This window comes from Anguilla anguilla, chromosome 12 (assembly GCF_013347855.1).
Source record: "Anguilla anguilla isolate fAngAng1 chromosome 12, fAngAng1.pri, whole genome shotgun sequence".
NCBI classification, from domain to species: Eukaryota; Metazoa; Chordata; class Actinopteri; order Anguilliformes; family Anguillidae; genus Anguilla; species Anguilla anguilla.
The window spans coordinates 23207077-23228135 of NC_049212.1; the positions used below are offsets into that span (position 1 = coordinate 23207077).

Genomic DNA, 21059 nt, shown 5'->3' on the forward strand with positions numbered 1-21059 from the left:
GCTGCTGTAAGAAATGCCAATATGATCATGAAATATGTATAGCAAAAATATTGAGTATAATTCAATCAAAGGAGGATAGATTTATGCTATACAATGCCTTCGTGTTAGACACCAGTTTTGTGTGCACAGCATTACATGCAGTTCTGGGTACCACACTAGAAGAAGAAAGTAGGTCATGTGGAAAGGCTTAAGACAATCTATTCAGACGTTTTTAAAAAATCAAGTTCTGGCCTTAAACAATGGTGGGTATTCTCTACTGTGGGAAATTGGTGAGCCTAGTTAGGTGAATTGGATATTCCCTGCCACTACGTATTGATATGCTCCTATGATGAACAGTGAGCTCCCTAATGTTTGGGACAAATAAATATATTTATTTCTTGATTTGGCTATGTACTCCACAATTTTAGATTTATAATCAAATAATTCCCATGTGGTTAAAGTGCACGTTCTCAGCTTTTATTTAAGGGTTTTATACTTTTTGGTTTTACTATGTAGAAAGTACAGCACTTCTTGTACATAGCTACCCCCATATATAAAAATACCCTTTTATAAAAGCTGAGAATCTGCAGTTTAACTGTATATGAATTGCAATGCATATGCAAATGCAATACACTTCAGCCCTGGCATTCTATGTGGATGTCAAACAGAATGTGGATATAAGGTGGATATCAAACTCAACTTTGAAAAGAGAAATTAAGAAACAAACAAATACAGTGCCGTTTTTTTATTTCATTGTGTTTACAGTATTACTGGTTTTTCCTTTTCTGTTTCAGTCAGTTTATATGACTTTTTATATGATTTTTAAAATCTTGAATTTTCACATTCAGAGTAGCAGTCATAAGAATGGGGAAAATGGAAAGATTTTAAAAAGGAAAGATTTTAGCAATGTGGATAGTAAAATACACTTATTGAAATTGCATTCATGAACAATTCCCTCACAATCATTTTAAGGTGTAGGATAAGCATAACAGATCAGATAACAGAACAGAATACGTAGGAACCTCCCCAATAAAACAGCCTCTCAGTTTTCACAGTTTTCATAAGTGAAATTTTCCATATTAAAATGCATATAATGTACAAAAGCATAATTTTGTTAAACAATGTATAGGGCTGCTACTTGGCGCATCCTGTTAAGGTGCTGTTCTAATGTGTGTATGGACCCCACACTTTTGGTATCTAATCTAAACTAGTCTAATTTAATCTAATCCCAGTTCTGGCTGATAGCCCTGTAAAGTGGTGCATAAATGTCACCTGGGAAATGGAATGCGTTTCAGTTAGTGGGACATCTGTATCTCTTCACACACCAGTGACCCTCTCTGGTCAATTGGTCATCCACAGTCTGACAGCACAAGCTACACATTCATGTCCTACTCTGGCTCAACATCTGTGCAATTTTGACTGTTGGACTGCAGAGTGAAAAGAAATGAAAAAGCGAAAATGAAAAGCGATGATTTTGCATCACATTTTGAAGGAGAACACACAATTGCTGCACTCTCCTAAACTGACTGTGGGCCACAGAAAAAAGCTCAAGTACACTAAAATAGAGAGAAAATTAGGCTTAAAATGTTTTAAAGGATGCTGTAAATAACCATACTATAATGATATAGGTAAACTCTCCCCTTTATCTGAGTGCAGTATGGGTGCAAGTATGGGTTCAGTCTTGCCTGTCTTTAAAAGAGGTTTCATCCTATGCCTATAGTTTTGCCTTTAAAAAGTTTGCACAAAATTGCACAAAGGTGCAATGCTCCTTCTTCTATATTTGAGTGAAAATATTGACAGTGTCAATTTCTGTAAGTGCTATAAAACTAAATCATTAAATATCATACTCCCTGATTAACAATGTTCTGAAAACATTCATAAAAAGTCACATATAGTATGTTCTCACATTGATACAATACAGGTGTTCAGAGATATTTAAATGTGAGGAAGCCAAAGGAAAATAAACTTTAGAGTCAGTATTGGAAAAGGGCTGTGCTTTTAAAAACAAGAGCAAACCAGCTCTCTAACAATCTGCTTATCATTTACTTTTGCCTGTGAGAGGACAAGTAAATGAAGGTGTTCATTCAGCTATGACAGCTAGATAGTCGAAGCTTTTGTTATAGACAATATCCATTCAAGATAGTCTATGCAGGAAGAGCTTCACCTATCTACCTGTCATAGCAGGAAAAAAACACATTAATTTACTTGTACTCTCACAGACAAAAGTCTCACAGTCTGACAGCACAAGCTACACATTCATGTCCTACTCTGGCTCAACATCTGTGCAATTTTGACTGTTGGACTGCAGTGAAAAGAAGCAGCAATTTTACATCCCATTTCAGAGGAGAATATGCAATTGCTGCACTCTCCTAAACCGACAGTGGGCCACAGCAAAAAAGCTCAAGTACACTAAAATAGAGAGAAAAATTGGTAAACTCAAATTATAATATAACCCAAGTCAGAAGTACTGTATATCACTTGAACTTGAGACACACTTAAATTTGGGCTCAAGGGCACCCACAGAGAAACTCTTAATGGAAAATACTGAACATTCTCTTAGAGTTTCTCTGTGGGTGCCCTTGAGCAAATCTGAAATCTGCCAACATGTACAGTTTCCTTCCTTAATTATCAAAGAAGAGTAATATATGTACCTGATAAGGTTCTTGAATTAAAGCAAGAACTCTCCTATGTTTCAAGGTGAGACTAGTATGTTTCTGTTGACCAAAAAAGTCTCCTAGAGCCTAAATTGATGATGCCAGGAGCCCCAGTCCTACGAAGGCCAGCAGTGATGCCATTGCTCCTATGTCACAGGTGAGCAGGGTGCTTTTCAGTGCAGGAGAGGCTGGAATAAAAGAAAAACCCAAAGAGGATAACAATGAAAAAGCAAACTGGCTCTCAGCAAATTTCATAATTACAGATTTATGAATTTAGCCAATCTGTTAGTGTTAATGGAATTGCCACTGAAAGGGTGCCCGCTTATTTCTTAGTTCACAGCTCATTGTTGCATGTATGTAATTTGTCTGACACGCAAGTGGAAGTCAACAAGATGTAACTTTACTCTTACAAACTCTTACGAATGTCCTACAAAAATTCTATTTTCTTTTTAGAAAATATATTAGCATTTTACATTTACTGTACAGGATTGCAGTTTGACATTTACCTACATACAAACACATTCTAAATTGGAGTACATCTCTACATCTTGAATATCATCAGCCACTGCACCTCCAGCCCCTTCCATCTGCCCAACAACAACACTCACCTTTGCCACTTAGGATGGTGAAGGTTGCCTCCATGCCAGCATGGATGTGATCCGTCACATGACAATGTAGTAACCACTCCCCAGGATTCCCTGCAATCAACTCCACTGTCTGGAATGTTCCCGGGAAAAGGTCATAGACGTCCGCACGGTGAGAATGGTCTGTCTATAGTGGACATGGAAGGTGCAAGTGTCACCGTGGTCTGGTGATTTTAACAGCCACAGGATATACAAGCAGTAGGAAAATTCTCACACTTCTCAAAATGAGTAAATTCTTAGATTTCACAGCAATGTGAAATTAAAATCTTAATAGTGTAAACACATCCATGTGCAAAAATGAGCATTCTCGCCCATTACAAAATGGTTTGAAAAAATGTCATACCCTTGTAAATCTAAGTTTGTACAAGGCATCAGTTGCCAGAACATCCTGGTCTATGGAAATGAACAATTCATGTTATCTCAGAATTATCCATTTATGTTAGGTCATTCTTATCAAAGGGAATGCTGTATGATGTAAAGATCAAATTAAGATCTATCTTAAACCATTAACTGAAAATGCTAAGAAAAAATAGAACCTTGAAGTAAATGTTTCAGTTTGCCCTCTATGAAATGTTTATTGCAGTTTCCAGGCAACTGAACACATACGCTGTTGTTTTCCAGAGATTCCTGTAGTCACTCACAGCAAGACTGGGCCTGTCACAAGGGCAGCCTATTTGTACATCTAAAGCACAGTATATGAAAGACAACAACCAGTATAGACATGCTTATAGTATGTTTATCTTTAAAATGTCTGTTGTCAACTGCACCTTGTATATGAAGCTCTGTGCATGGAAATGAACGGTGTGTATGTCCACTTCATTGCCCATCCCCAGAAGGTACCAGTTGGTCTTCTGCCCTTCTGTCATAATCAGGCCATTGAGGTTACCATAGAGCTTTCCATTGATGGCTGAGATGAGACGGAAGAAACAGTATACAATATTATTCCTTCGCTGTATTGAGGATGGTAGAGCAAAATCCTGAACATTAGTTTGAGCATCAACATGATGTGTCATGTTCACAGTACCAAAGAGGACCAGAATGTACTGAAAAAAATTTGTCTGCAATAAGAGATTACTGAAAGAAGACTGAGCCAAAATCAACACAAGAGTGTTAGGGGCTAAGTAAATACATGCACACAAATTCCACAAAATGCACACAAGTTGTCAGGCAATGTTGCTATGTACTTCAGACACGGAACAACACATTAGGCTTCCTACCATGCATTTTGTTACTCTCTTCAAAATCATCCATGTGTGCAGCATCTGGAGGTTTGTCCATGTAGGTCTTTATGTTGTCCTCCCGGTACCACGATTCATTCTCATCAAACACCATGAAGAGCAGAGCAAACTCCCGGTGCACGTCCCGCCTCTGTCTGCTTTCATCCAGAGTCCCCTCCCTGCAGATGACCAGAGGTCCAATCAACCCACTGACCGTGTCCTGAAACCAAAGCCGAGACAGTTTATTATATTATAATGGTTAGGGCACTAGCAGTGTACCAGTGTAGGACGGAGTGGAGCACAGTGGGTAAGGAACTAGACTTGTAACCGAAAGGTCGCAGGTTCGATTCCCGGGTAAGGACACTGCCGTTGTACCCTTGAGCAAGGTACTTAACCGAAATTGCTTCAGTATATATCCAGCTGTATAAATGGATACAATGTAAAATGCTATGTAAAAAAGTTGTGTAAGTCGCTCTGGATAAGAGCGTCTGCTAAATGCCTGTAATGTAATGTAAATGTAATGTAATGTACCAGACCGGAAATTAAAGAACATTATGAAATGTGTGCAAAATGGGACACAAGGAGAGTGACATATGATGTATAAGAAAGCACTTAAATGAAAATAAATCCAATATGCACAAACACGAATGTGATTAACTGACATTGCAAAGATCTGTCTACACGTGTTATTTTTTTTTCTTTTACATTAGGTCAAAAAATGTTTTGTTTGGCACAAATTTGAAACATTTGTGCCCAGGGGTTAAACCGGCAGGGGTTGACTGGCAGTTTTACAAATAACTATGACAATCCGGTCCATTTTTCGTAGGCTCCAGTCCATTTGTTCCCTCAAGCCAGTTACTAGCTCAACCAATCAAAAATCAGAAGAAAAAAAACTCAGGAGGAACAGTCGTTTATATAGACAGGCACAAAAAGAAAAATATTGTTGATTGTCTTGATTGTTTGGAAGCGGACGCGGTAGGTAATTTAATTAGCATGTAATTTCATCTATGCAACATTTTAAAGAGAGATGAATAAACAGACCCCACGAACGCCGGCTATTATAAATGGCGACTTTGATTGCTTGAGCAAAATCAGCCGGTTGCTGTCAGCAGCTAAACTAGGATTGAATATATATATTCCCACATACATAACCTTTTATTCAGCGGCGACTGGTGAGCTGAAAATCGGTGGGGCGCAAAACTTTCCTTTGAACTAATCATTGATCTCAACCTGCTTTCATTAGTAATTTTCCTTTATAATCAAGCGTGCCAACGATCGGATTAATCATGGTAAGTAGCCTAACACACAGCGTCTTCATACCGTGTTAGGGGGATTAAATCATAAATTCCATTTATTCAATTTAAAAATCAGTTTTAATCACCAAGTACTCTACACTTAACAAACAAGATACACCAGTCTGTTATCTACCGCGTTAGCTTTCAGAATAACCAACAAAAACAAAACCTGCACTTCAATTTTGTTTACAATCTACACATTGCAGATATTTGCCATGAATACGAGTGCGGAGAAAGAAGTGCATGTATCCGCAAACAGTGTTGATTAAAAATGTGCACAATTTCGTACTGCAAATGAAAATAAATGTAGGCTATAAGGCCTATAGGCTATTCATTAAAACTGCCTATTTGGGGAGAGCTGGCTATATATGATAGTATTGAGTAGCCTATTTTGTGGATTAATTGTACTGATACTCAAGGAAAATCAGGGGAAGATTCCGCCACTGCTTAGTGATTAAAACTGATTTTTCTAAATCGCATTTATTTAATCTCCCTAACACAATGCGAATAAGCTGTGTCCCTTTCCAATTGATTAGTCCGATGTTTGCATGCTTGTTAATCACTGAAAATTAATTAAAACAGTTTGAGATCAATGATTAGTTTAAAGGAACGTTTTGCGCCTCACCAGTTTAGAAGAAGATGACCGATTATTTTCATGAGTAAAAAAATTCTCAGCATTAATGACACTCAATAAACTTGAAATATATTATGTAAAAGCTTGCATCACTAGTATACATTCTTTTTAAAACATTGTTTTCCTTAATTACAATTATGTGCACAATACATTAAAGATACAACTATTTAGCGCTGAGACATTCATTGGTTTGTACCTTTTTTCACCCACCTCCCACCGGATCTCAGGGTCCACCCACCTCCCAAATCCCAATTTAACCCCTGTTTGTGCTAGATATTTATAACAGTCTGAACATAATCTTTCTCACCTTTACATAATCAGCTGTTGAGTAATATGCAAAGGTGATACAGTTTGGGTCTGAAGGTCCAGGTCCAGAGCGTTCTGGAACATCCCATTGGTACTGTTTCATTCCGCCTTATATATACAAAGAAAAAATGGAAGAAATAGATTATATGATATACAAAAGATCTGATACTCATAAAACAATGTTACTGTACTGTATATGTACATGGCAGGGGAGCCCTGGTCCCTGAGTGCCTGCCTACATAACTCAATTAAATATTAGGCTAAATGAGCACAGGTTACCAAGTGTTGAAGGTATATCCCCATTCAGACTCAAATTCAGATTTAGGCTCACAGACACTACTCAAACTGTGTCGATAAACTCAGATGGAATAAAAACAAGATACGTCACTGGCCCACTAGGACCAGTTTGCCTACCTCTGTTCAAGGCAAATAAGTAAATGTATGAGTGTACTCTTAAAAGATTATATAATTCTAGAATAAAAAGGAACACACTGGTGCCTCCGTTCACCTGGCTGGATGGGTACGTGACCGGCATGTGTTTTCACTCCATGGGCGTGCATAGAATATGGCTTGCTTGCGTTGTTCTTGAAGTTCACTAGAATACGCTCTCCAGTTTCTGCCCTGATAATTGGACCTGCAGGACCGACACACACACACACGCACACACAAACACACACACACACACGGAGTACTGTACCTTCAGTCATCAGATACATCAGGATGATACAATAAAGAGATATTTTTATTTTATAGTAACTTACAAGGAATGTTCCTTACCAAGTACAATATGTGAAAGCTCTTTTCCACTATACTATATGACAAGGTGATCATTTTTATTTCTGAACAATTGATTTAAATTTAATTCAGGTTGATCACTTAAATTAAATTAAAGGGTCCTTGATAAAAAAATATTCACTGCATACCTCGAGATATTTACTTGAACAATGGCAATGCCATTACTACCATTAGGTACGATACATTACTGGTTATTGCACTTCCATCCCATCACCAACAGAAGGCACTCACACACTGTATTGATTCGAGCTTGGAGAGTTTGGCATAGGCCTCAGGATCACATGTACTCCCTCAATAAAGAATAATTGTTAGAAGGTTTTTGGCAGAAAAGGTGCAGGATCTCATTACTACAGATCTAAGAACTCATTTATAAACGGTGCATATGCACAAAAAAGATGTGTACACCACTTTTAACAGCGGATTTGCAATTTATAAAAACAAACGATGTAAAAACATGCCCACATTAATGCGAACTATGGCTCATGCGTACATACATTCTGGAGACTGTGGGAATTGGCTTTGATGGAAAAGTAGTGAAATACAGATAAATGTCCTACAGACTCATTTCACTCAATTCTTTTCACTTCATATAAAAGTACACAGCCTTCTAATAATCATATCACATCTAGGCCTACGTAGTTCCTGTGTTTTTGGTGTTAATTTGGAAGTCCATATTTAAGCATCCATACTGGCCGAAAAGCGATAATATCGCCGGTGACACCTCCGATATGTTACATTCAGAGTTTCAGCTCATGCCATCAGGGAAGCAGTGTAGAGGCCCACAATACAGGTGCCTAAGATTCAAGTGTGCTTTTATCCCATAATCCATTTGAATGCTGAATGCGAAATGGTGAGGGGTTTAATCAGGAAGATATTTACATGGATGTAATATCTGCATGTTTTATGTGAATGTATCTGTATTTCATCTTTGTATCTTTGTGAAACTGTGCCATGTTAAGATATGACCAGGCAATAATTATCGTATGATATCATACTTATGATACTTATGAATAATGTTTAATCACAGGCTGATAAGTGTCATGAGTCATGACTCAGTTAATTGTAACAATTATTATTATTAATAATGTTAGTCTAACCTTTTAAATTTACCATGGGCACGTCCTAATTCATTTGAATGACGAGTTGATTCATATGCAAATAACATTCACAATAGGCATTCCATAAACAATATGGTTAATTCTGGGAATTAATGGGGCGTATATAGAAATCAGGATATTTTTGACTGTATGCATTTTCTTTTTTGTGCATATGCAACATTTTACTGTAGTATGAAATCTACGGAGTTACATAAATGAGGCCCCTGATCTGCTGGTCCTGCAAACACATTGACATATTGCTCTTTTGGAAGAGCCTTCTTAATCTAGTAGCAAAAACATTTAGTGTACCAGAATTACAAAACAGCTGAATATGTGATGCACAGAGTGGATCTTGAAAAAAACCATGTTGGATTTCAGTTTGCGTTTTAAGATATTTGTGATACCCCAGACTGATGAAGGACCAGATCTGAGACTGCTTTGATCTGGCAATTGGACAACTTTGTGGTAGCTGAGGAGAGTGAAGGTCACTGGACAGTATTGTGATGAAACTATTATTTAACTAAAATATTTAATGTGCATATTAATATTAAGGTGACAGTGGCTGGCTCAAAACACAGTCTCTTTTTAATATCAGAAAGGGGCAGGGATTGGAGAGATGTAGAAGTAGAATTTTTGTACCCAGAATCTCCAGATGTTGCTCGTCTGCTGATCTTGCTTTGCGTTTCCGGAAGGTTGCGTCCGTGTACTCCCTGTACACAACCTTCTTGTACTTAGAGCCAATCAGATTGGGTCCTGTTCCAACAAATTTATTTCCAGGACTGAAAGATAATTTTTTATTGTTATCTTTTTATTCACAAACTGAAGGAAATCCCCTTTAAAATCATTTCAATCTGTCATATAAGAATATCAAGTATCTCTTACCAATGCATGTAAAATCTGCAACATTGAAGTGAACTGCATTGAGAAAGCTTACTTTGTTCTTTGCTTATTAAGGGATGGGCATATAATTATAAAAGTCCTGCTGGCCCATAACAGTTGAATTCCAGGATTATTTAATTGGGTGTGTGAAGGTTTTAAACTATTTGGAATCTTACTGAACAAGAGTAAAAGCGTTTTGAAAGTGCCAATTTTCATAGTTCACCTGTGACATCATTGTAGCTCCACATTCTTAAAGCTTAGAGGGCTTTGATACATTGCCTGAAGCTGAATGAGACAATGGACATTTGCAATTCACCTTTTTTGAACAGCCAATGTGTTTTGGACGAAGGTGAGTCATTAACAAGACGTCTGCGGATTGGTGCAAGTGTGACAAACGAGATACACACCGCAGATGTGGAAGAGGCGTGGCCTTACCTGCCGTCAGCAGAAACATTGTGTTTCTCAAGCTCCCAGTTCCTGCTGGGGGAGTAGTCCCATTCCATCTCTTCAGCAGCAATGAAGTATTGCACTGTAGAGCGGGGGGCCGTTTTGTCTGGGACGTCCTGCCGCTCACACCTCTTCACAGAGTAATGATGCCTCATCCCGCCCAGGTGGTGATCGCTTGTCCTGCAGGTCACTGCGAACAGGCCTGTCAGCAGAGTTCAGAGATCACAGGTAGATGCTGATGTGGTAGTAAGCAATTCTCATGACATAAACAAGCACTTACCCAACAGTACAGTCCAGATGAGAGAGATGTGGAGGACCAGGCCACTGTCTATTTGCAATCTACAAATCTCAAAATCTGCTGTAACCATTTTTGGAAAATATTAATGAATTCTGTAATACTTTGGTACACGTCACTTGAATATAATTGATTAAATTATTGGAGCAATCAACATGGGAACTACAATATATGGCCAAAGGTATGTGGACAACTGACATCATCATCTCATCAAAACTTATGGGCATTAATATGCAGTTGGTCCACCCTTCTTGGAAGGCTTTATACTAGATGTTGGAGCATTGCTACAGGGATTTCTTCCATTCTACCAGAAGAGCATTAGTGAGGCATTTATTGGGTGATTAGGCCTGGCTTGCAGTTGGCTTTCCAATTGATCCCAAAGGTGTTGGATAGGGTTGAGGTCATGGCTCAGTGCAGGCCAGTTAAGCTCCTCCACACCATTCTCAACAAAACCATTTCTATATGGACCTTGCTGTGTGCCTGGGGGAATGCCATTCTGAAACATGGAAGGGCCTTCCCCAAACAGTTAGGGAAGAACCGAATAGTCTAGAATGTGATTGTATGCTGTAGCATTAAGATTTGCCTTCACTGGAACAAAGGGGTCTAGCACAAACCATAAAAAACATCCGTAGACCAAGGTGTGTCCATATACTTTTGGTCATATAGTGTATGTTAACTATATGTGTTTTGGAAATGCCATCCATCCCAAGCCATAGGCAGTGGGGCTCACCATCATTGTCTGGTGTCATGGTAACAGTCACTGCAGTGTGAGGGAACAAGCTGAGGGTGTCCCGGGTCATCCCTTCTCTTTGGAAGGTGTTGCCCTGGAAGTAGACCCCATGGATATCCACCTCCGTTCCAAGACCAAGCATGTGCCAGGAGACGCGTTCCCCATCACACAGCTCCAGGCCAGGGAGATTACCATACATAAATCCATTCACCGCTGCGTACATGTGCACACACACACACACACACAATTTATATGTGCATAAAAAAGAAATATATACAAAATGAATATGAAATATAGCTTAATAAGAATATGTACAATCCATTCGGCAGCAATCCTTTTAAATACCATGCATCTTATTGCTCTCCTTAAAGTCCTTGTTTTCTGGGTCAGATTTATCATCCCCAAATCTGTCAATGTTTTCCTTCAGGTACCAACTGAGGTTCTCATCCATCACAGAAAAGAGCAGGAAGAACTCTCTGTCCACCTCTTTCTGAAACATACAGGACACACATTGTCCATCCTCTGAGTCCTGATAATTTACCCCGTCATGTCTAATACCAGGACAGCACACTCCATAACACCTGTATAATTAAATGTGTCCTACCTCACACAACCTCAGCTGAGTCAAAGACAAAATCATAACAGTGAAACTAAAGGCCCTACAGGAAGTGTAATGGAGAAACTGTCCTTGTGGAGGTGTAAATGGGAAATGGTCCAAGAAAAAGTGAAATCTGAAATGCAATTTCAAGGAGAAACTATGGAATGGCTATAGAAGTGGTATGAACATCAAATGGCAATAGCTGAGATGTAAAGGGGATAGAATCCTGGAGGAGGTATAAATCAGAAAAGCATAAAGGAGGCATAACTGTGAAACGGCTCTAAAGGAGGGATAAAGTGTAAATAGCTCTAGAAGAGGTGCAAACAGGATATGACAACATGTACCTGCGACCCACTTTCATCCAGTGCATCCTTTTTGCACACAAGTAAGGGGCCTATGAGGCCAGAGCTGGTGTCATTAACGGGGTTGGCAGAGGAGTAGTACAGATAGGAGATGCATGCTGGGTCATTAGGAGAGGGACCCTCCATCACTTGCCACCTGTAGGTGAATCTGTGGCCTGGGAGCACATGTGACCCATTCTTCTGGGCATCTGATAGAATTCAACAAAAACAGACACACTGAGTTGGCAGCAAGGAGGCTGACTGGTGTTTTCCAATGCACAGAACACACTGACTGTGACACCTTACCATCCCAATAGCTGGCCCCCTCGTATGTTTTCTCATACTGCAGGCCATGAGGCTGGAGGCTGTATGCTTTCTTAGCTTTGTTTACGAATGTAACTTCAATGATATCACCAGTTTCAGCTCTGATTATGGGACCTGAGCGAAAAGGGTAGCACCAAGACAGTGGTAAGTGGTCAATATGTTAATTTTCTAACATATTTCACATCAACAGTCGAGTATGAAATGATCATGAATGCACATTTTAACCTTGAAAATGGCTGTCGCCACACAAACAAAATAACTGACATCAGTTCACTTCAAGCTGAATCAGGAAAGATGGCCTACCCAGAATTCCAAGGTGCTCTTCCTCAGCAGTTCTGTGCTTCTTGGTGGTGAAGGTATCATCAGTGTACCCAATATAGAGGACCTTTTCATACACACCTCCTAGCCTGCCATTGCTTGTACCGAAGAACACTTCAGAGTGGCTACAGAGAAAGGAGCCAGGCACTGTATGCAACATGACTATTATCAAAGTAGCTGTATCACTTCCCCACCACTCACTACTCAAAATAAAATAAATTTATGTGAAAGTGTAAAGTCAAAAAATAGTAATGGCTCTTATAATTCTGCTAATCTTCAACGGTATCTAGAGTTGGTAAAAATTACACCATATATTTATATTCTGTTTTTTCATAGTATATAAGTTTTACAAATGAATGGGATTTCTCTACCTACCTTCCTGAGTCATTTAGAACCAGATTGTAGAAAGTATCCATCCCAAGTGGAGCATAATTCCAAAGTTGTTCTTCGGCAGCAATGTAGTAGTGCCGAATTCTACCAGCAGAGGTCTCTCCAAGACCATGTTCACTTCCACAGGCTGAGACCTGGTAGAAGGCTTGCATCCCAGCTGCGAACGCACACGTAAGGACGTTAATCATCATGAACAATCAATATCATAACTGGATTTCCTGAATTCAGTTCTTCAAAAACAATGGGAAAAAGTATTTTTGCTTTTTATGTTAATAGTTGCCTGAAAATACAAACACATTTTGAAATATGTTTTCACTCATTAACTTTCTAAATTTACTAACTAAATTTTTTCTAAAAAGGGGAAATCATTTTCAAATATTTAAAAAAAGATGGCAAGTACATTTCAAAGTCTAAAAGACTGTAGCTAATTAACTAACTAACTAGCTAATTAACTAACTAATTAACTAACTAACTATGAGTTTAAAGTTAGTTTTAAATGTAGGCTCAAGTCTAATATTGAAGTAGGTCTTTCACACAGCACTTAGAAGCAGAAGAAAAATTGACCTTGTATGTGGTCATTGACTTGGCAGCTCAGCATCCATTTCCCAGTTGTCCTAGGGATCATTTCTGCTGTGACGAAGGTGGCTGGGAACAGGCTTAGGACGTCAGTGCGATGGCCCCGGTCTAGCACGGTGTGCCCATGGAAGTAAGCAGAGTGGATGTCCATCTCATTTCCCATACCAAAAAGATGCCAAGACACGTTCCGGTTCAGGCACACCTCTATGCCGGGCAGGTTCCCAAACACGTACCCATTAATGGCTGCAGTACAAAGGAGTGAAAACAGACAATGGGTCAGAGAAACGGCCCAGTAGTAGGTGAAACAAGAACCGGGGTTTCTATACTATACTTAATCATGTTTTCTAGGTTCTCCGACAATGTGGACCACTGCTTTGTTCACTGGAGTGAAGGCGATATGAGTGATGGTACTTTACTGAGGTTTACAGTCTCGACAATTATATTGCTTTGTCAGTTTTGCAAAACATCTCTCTGTCTATGTCTGTTACTTGAGCTTTTTCATTAAAAAATGTAAAATTCTTAAAAAATAATAATTGACAGCCATTGTATAGCTTATTATGAGTAGTGAAACAATACATTATTCTCACTGCCACATACAAATCCTACCGTATTTTCATTCAGTTGTACTTGGCAGTGATGGTGCTCTCAAATTGAACTGAATGAAAATACAACCCATTGGTAATACAGCTTCTCAAACAGGATTGTGCCACACAGAGTAAATCTTTGGCTTGCCACAACATTATACTGTTCCTCCAGAAGCACAGTAACAGTAACAGCCCTGGCATAGGGCATTGTGTTATATTATTATTATCATTGATGGCTGAGGTCAGTGTTAATGGCTGCCATGCACCATGCATCTTGTTGGACTTCTGAAAATCCTTGTCCTCAGGGTCCACGCCTGCTGGATCTGAGCAGAATGTCTCAATGTTCTCCTCTAGGTACCAGCTGAGGTTTTCATCCACCACACTGAACATCAGGAAGAAGTCCTTGTCCACGTCGGTCCGGTCCAGCCTGGTGGGGTGACCAGATTTCTGCAACAGGGTACCTGAAGCACAGAGGCACAGAAAGATAAGCACACGGCCATGGGGAAAACAGTGCAAAACTGTGGGCAATAGGTTGGAGATATGTGGGGGGGGGGGGGGGGGGGGGGGGTGGTGGTGTAATTATGTATGTGAATTCAAATGATTTGATGTCTGCATGTTAATTTTTAGTCCATGTCTTTCTGAATAAATACTGACTCACTACAAATAAACCCGCTTGTAAATCATAAAACTAAAAACATGATGGGTCAATTCAGATGAACTAACCTATGGAGTATTACGTTCTGAAATTTTCTTTTCACAGAGCACAGTTTAAAAGATACCACTGCAATTGATCAAAAGTTCTGTTAGTCCTGTTAGCATTGTCTATTTGTTTCTAAAATGGTAATTTCCTCTGTATTTTGCTCAGTCTAGGGTTCATTATCTGTGTTGATTTCTACAGCTACTGTATGCGATGCATTGCTGATTTATAGCCTCCTGACCAGTCAGAGTCTGGAAGAGAGAGACTGCACTTAAAACCATTTCCTGTCAGTTACCTATGCCAGTGATTTTCAGTCTCCTATGCTGGTGCAATTAAAATCCTGCATAAAGAATCGAACATTTTATCCAATATAATACCTAGCAAGCTAGCTGAAATTACCACACGCTAGCAATGTTATTTGAGCATTAATTCAGTTAATTACTTTTGGAGTTAGATGAGTGTAATACTCACTTTTATTTTTATTTATTCAGCTGTCTTATCACTTCTCATTAGCAGCCCATTCATGAGGGTGAAATGGTGGTGCAGTGGATAGCACTGTCACCTCACAGCAAGATGGTACCGAGTTCAAATACTGCCCAAGGGCCTTTCTGTGTGGAGTTTATGTGTTCTCCCCATGTCCAGCTGGGTTACCACCGAGTAGTCCGGTTTCCTCCCACAGTCCAAAGAAAGAGTCTAAATTTCCCATATGTATAAATGTGTGAGTGAATGGTGTATGGGCCCAGCGATGGATTGGTGACCTGACCAGGGTGAATTCCTGGTCTCACCATAGCATGCTGTGATACACCCAAGTGACCACCCCCCCCCCCCCCCTCCGCCATGCAAGAAAATGGACAAATGGGAGTGCCTTTATGAAACAAAACTGTTGGAAAACATTATGCGCTTTCATTGTTTTGCACAATTTAGGAGTAGCTGTACCGAATCTATTTCTGTGTTGAATGTTAGCAAGCTTATTATTAAGTGTGTCCATATATGCCAAAGGGCATCTTTTTTATTCAAGCTTCTTTTACATTACTTTGTGAATACTGATGACAAGCAAAAGACAAGATTTTACCTTGACTTTTTTGATAATATAATGACATTGAACCATTATTTACCAGTTTACCATTACCAGCCAATCCTCTCCCATCCCCCATAGAGGGCCATGAGAAAATGTCATGCTTAGATGTTTTAGGGAGGAAAGAAGTGCTGTGGTAGGACCTTTTTTACAGGTGAGGAGAGCCCCGATGAGGCCGGAGTAGATGTCCCGCGGAGCATCGCCATGTGAGTGGTAGACCCAGGTAAGGCAATTGGCGTCCCCATCTGTGGGAGCGTACTCTGGCTTCACAATCCATGTGTAGGTATAGTTCTCTCCTGGAGAAACTGCGTCATCATGCTTAAGCCTCCCTGTGGTCCCGTCAGGATACAGAGCCCCTAAGACACACAGACAACCCAACATCATTGCCTCACCTTGCCAAGACCATTGCAACACCAGTGATTGGGAAACAAGTTACCATCACGTGTTTAAATCCTTTAAATGAGACCTGGCTGGAATCTGCATGGAGAATCAAATCATTACATCAACAAAACCGGTATGAAATGTTCAAGAGGATGAAATCAACAGTAAGAATGGGTCAAGAAAGAGGCTAAGGTATGAATATACTATCAGAACATAATAAAGCCTTCCTCCTACAGATCTATAATTGATGTGCAATTAAACATTCCTTTGTTAAAATGAAGAACAACCCCTGAAACTTCGAATTGACTGGCTGTTATTATTCAAGCCCACATGCCAATCCCTTCAGGATTTATCAAGCCCCCATTGCAGGGTTGTGATTACTGTACTCGATAAACAGCTTTGATTTACAAAAGTGTTAACCACCTGTCGGGGGCTGAAAAATGTCTGCAATATCCAGGAAAAGAAGGTTTATGTCATCACTATATCAACTGGGCTAGTAGTGTAGCATAATGGTTAGGGAACTGGGTTAGTGACTCCAAGGTAGTAAATTCATTTCCCAGGTGGGCACTGCTATTGTACTCTTGAGCACGGTACTTAATTTTAAATGCTTCAGTAAATACTCAGCTGTATGTAAGGAATATAAGCTCTGTAAGTCAATGAGGATTCTCTGCTAAATTCCTAAAAAACTAAATGCAATCTTGTGATTATGTGAAAACAATTACAATAACCACCTTTAATTCTGCATGTTAGGTATTTGTACCATTGAACAAAAGTAACTTCAGCAGAGCTGAGCACTGTTATCAAAACTCAGTTATACTGTCAAGCTGATTAAGCAAATTAATGTATAATATGTTAACAAGCATACATGAAGGGTTTGAGTTTGATGTAGTACTTGTACATGTCTACCATAAATTCAGTCCAAGGTCCACAAAGGTCAGAAAGCTCTTTTTATGGAGGTATTTTTATAGCAAAAATGAGAAATATGCAAATAGATTCACAAATACGTAAATATATTCATAGATATGTAGAATGGATTCATAAATATGTTAAATGCGAGTTGCAAATATGTAGAATGGGTCTACAAATATGTAAGTCGCAAATATGTACACTGGAGTTGTGAATATGTAGAGTGTTTTCACAAATAAAAACGTAAAGCTTTCACAAATAAGCACAGCTACATATTTGCAATTCCATTCTACATATTTGTGGAACCATTTGCATATTTGTGAAACTGTTTACATATTTGTGAAACCATTTACATATTTATGACTTTTGCACAAAAATACCGCCATTAATATTTGCACACTGTATTTTCACTAAAAACAAACTACTAAATAAATACATTTAGATCTATACCTGTGTAATCAGCCTTTCCAAAAGTGAGGGAAACAGCCATTGTTTTGATGGTAGATTTACAGTGATGGATCATTTTCAATTTTCTACCCATTCACCATTACAGTTCATTTAATAACACACACTCTGATTCCTAAGCTCCCTCCATCCTCTTCTCACAAACATTCAAGATACATTCTGCTCTTATTCTGCTCATTATGCTCTTATTGTGCCCACTCAGGCAATACCTTATCATAATGTTCAACTGGTAACCTATGTGGGTTTTCACAGTAAAATACAGTGATCTCCATAATGTTTGGGACAAAGACATATTTTTTTCTTGATTTGACTCAGTACTCCACAATTTTAGATTTATAATCAAACAATTCACATATGGTTAAAGTGTGCATTTCTTATACACTTAGCTCTTTTCATCACTCAAATACAATGAATCTCGGTCTTATCTGTATGAAGCCAGTTCTTTTAGGTACTTCTTAGCAAAAAGGCCATCCTGTTTTTGTGGCAAACTAGTGGTTTACATTGGGCAGTGTATGGCAGTGTAGTCTCCGTAACTCTGTGAAGTCTTCTGTGGACAGTAGTCACTGACAAATCCACGCCTGCCTCCTGAAGAGTGTTTCTGATCTATCGGACAGGTGTCTGAACAGGGTTTTTCTTTGTTATGGCGAGAATTCTTCAATCATCAACTATAGAAGTCTTCCTAGGCCTACTAGACCCATTATGATTACTGAGCTCACCAGTGTTCTCTTTCTTCTTAATCACGTTCCAAACAACTGTTTTTGGTAAGCTTAAGCCCGATGTCTCTGACTGTTTTCATTCTCTTTTTTCTGCCTCATAATGGCTTCCTTGGCTTTCATTGGTACAACTCTGGTCCTTATGTTGACAAATGCGAATAACAGTCTCCAAAGGCAATTAAAAGACTAAAATCAAGACTATATGTTGAAAGCTCTCTTTTATCTCCACTAAGGAACACATGTGACTAACTGAACACACCTGACTAATCAGAACACCTGTGAAGCCATTTGTTCTGAACATTGTGGTGCCCTGAAATGGGGGAGTATAAAAAGTGCTGTCTGCAAGGTGATACCGAAATGTATGACAATACCATTAAATAAAAGCTGAGAAACTGCACTTTAACCACAATTGTTTCATTTTAAATCTAAAATTGTGGAGCACAGAGTCCAATCAAGCAAAAATGTCTATGTCTCAAACATTATGGAACTCTGTACTGTATGTCCTATGATGAAACAGGAAGAAGGGGAAGGGTGAAACTGTCTGCACACATCAAACTCATATGAATAATGGCAAAAAATAATTTTGATGTATAAAGACAGACACTTTTATGCAGACATACACTTACAGTTATCTTCAAAAGTAAACATTAAAGAAAAGCAATGTGTCAATGTGGCATGTATTAGACCAGAGAACAAAGTGTCTGTGTGTTTATGTGTTGTACCTTCAGAGTCTTTCTCATAGAAAACACCATGTGGATGCAGGGAATATGGCCTTGAAGCAAAGTTCTTCAAGTGGACAACTATGACATCATCCACCTCTGCCCTCAGAACAGGACCGAGGAAGCCCAGCCAGTCCGGTTTCAGAATTTCCTGATCGTAGTTCAGATCCGTGAATTCCTTGTAAATGGCTTTCTTGTAAACACTTCCAATGCGGCGTTGGCCTTGCTGCAGAAAATCGGGTGCATGTCTGACATGCACGCAAAATACAGAAGTACAACTTTAGTATGAGCCACAAGTTAGCTAGTAGGCTATTGACAAAACGAGATGCATAAACTCATTGTATGCGCTCATGGATATCGCATATGAAATTCCAGATATGAGTTTATTCCCCACAGAGGTACAAAAAGTACAGATTTTAGACCTCTCTGAGCAACAACAACAGCAGCACCGACAACAACAAAAACACCATAATAATAATAATAATAATAATAATAATAATAATAATAATAATAATAATAATAATAATCTCACTTGTCCTCGACAACTGGTTTACCAGTAATAAGATTTTTGCCACTCGGTGCATAGTTCCAAGTTTCCTCTTTTATTCCAATGTAGTAGGTTCTGGTGATACATTCGTTAACTGAGAACTTTATGTAAAGCGTCAAAAGATGCAATATCCATCGGCTGTGTAACTGGTCCATCACAACTTTGAATAGTGGCTTATCCGATGTACTATTTCCTCCTCATGTACACGCAGAATGGGAATACGCTTTCAGACTATGAAACTCGGCTGTGATTTGGGGGAAACGGGGTGATTTGTTACGTGAAGCCCCTGCCACTTCCCGGCAGAGCTGAAGTTCCCCCCCCCCCCCCCCCCCCCCCCTCAAACTCCGCCCATTTCGACTGAGTTAGGACAGCATGGCTTCCATAGGAGGCTCAGGCTACAGCGCAACTGCTGGTGAAATTTCGGAATTCCCACCGTATAATAGGTTCTCCTCGTCTTGCCTCCGGATACAAAACAGACTATTGTATGCCACAAGTACTCCCTCCCTAAGGACCTACTGTGAATTACGTACCACATTCTAGAACTGTCACAGCAGTGCTTTAAAGTCAAGTCATTCAGATTTATATAACAAGTATTGTCGTGCGAGCCCGTTCAGGACTTTAAAAAAAAGCAGAATTAGTTTCAAATCAATTCGCTTTTTCACAGGTAGCCAGTGTAGAGAGGTCAGCACTGGGGTGATATGGTCGTATTTTTTCTTCGTAGTAAGGACCCTAGATGCTGCGTTTTGGACCATCTGGAGACTATTTAATGATGTTTTAGAACACCCAGGTAGTAATGCATTACAATATAATCCAGCCTCGAAGTTATAAAAACGAGCTTTTCCGCATCGTGCAGTGACATCCTATTTCTAAATTTAGCAATCCTACGAAGGTGATAGAAAGCCACTCTGGATATGTTTTTGATATGAGTATTGAATGAAAGATACTTTACTCAGAACACTCAGAGACTCTAGACATTTTACAAAGTATCGTGTTCGTGCCCTGAGGGGAAGTACTTTTATCGACTCAGTCACGAGGGGTAGAGAGCGATGAAGGGAGGATCTGTGACCTCAGGTCCACAGTCTGAGGAAAACTACGGCGGCTGTAAACAATTCGCGTTCACGTGTTCATAATGTGCCATATATGTACTCACTCAAAACGCAAATTGTTCTGTAACGTAAACAGTAACCAAAATAGCTAGTGTTCAGCTACCTGACTGTAATTCAGCAATTTCTATGGAGTCTAAGCACCCACCCCAGCAGCATTTTCTTATACTTGTACAGTGACCCATGACCTCCTCTCCCTTTTTCCAGCAGTCAAGAGCTATCTTTTGTACCACTGCCCTCCACCAGGGAAATCTCGAACGTCACAAACCGGGCAGGTGCAGGACATTGTACCGTATGAATAATAAATACGTAAATCTTAATTTTGCAATTGTTTTATTTCCAAAAATCCA

The 21059-nt window shown here is 39.3% G+C and overlaps 1 protein-coding gene across 1 annotated transcript; it reads right to left on the reverse strand.

Annotated features, from left to right (window-relative positions):
• Window positions 1–709: 709 nt before the first annotated feature.
• Window positions 710–19890, reverse strand: hephl1a (hephaestin-like 1a). The gene is made up of 19 exons (XM_035386556.1): window positions 19592–19890; window positions 19063–19307; window positions 16019–16231; window positions 14370–14564; window positions 13508–13762; window positions 12929–13100; window positions 12539–12678; window positions 12218–12349; window positions 11915–12120; window positions 11318–11462; window positions 10973–11185; window positions 9936–10149; window positions 9261–9400; window positions 7238–7363; window positions 6731–6837; window positions 4495–4714; window positions 4045–4184; window positions 3242–3404; window positions 710–2821 (listed from the first exon to the last, which is right to left on the reverse strand). Exons 1-19 carry the CDS (start codon window positions 19759–19761, stop codon window positions 2721–2723), a joined length of 3297 nt encoding a protein of 1098 aa, XP_035242447.1. The 5' UTR covers window positions 19762–19890; the 3' UTR covers window positions 710–2720.
• Between the last annotated feature and the right edge of the window lie 1169 nt (window positions 19891–21059).

What these genes read in the sequence shown, in the direction of transcription:
- hephl1a (XM_035386556.1), bottom strand. Translation starts at nt 19,761, where the DNA reads ATGGACCAGTTACACAGCCGATGGATATTGCATCTTTTGACGCTTTAC. An exon ending in GTTCTAAATGACTCAGGAAG is followed by an intron (nt 12,679 to 12,928) that starts GTAGGTAGAGAA and finishes CTTTCTCTGTAG; the next exon opens with CCACTCTGAAGTGTTCTTCG. An exon ending in GCAACATCTGGAGATTCTGG is followed by an intron (nt 7,364 to 9,260) that starts GTACAAAAATTC and finishes TCGGTCCTGCAG; the next exon opens with GTCCAATTATCAGGGCAGAA.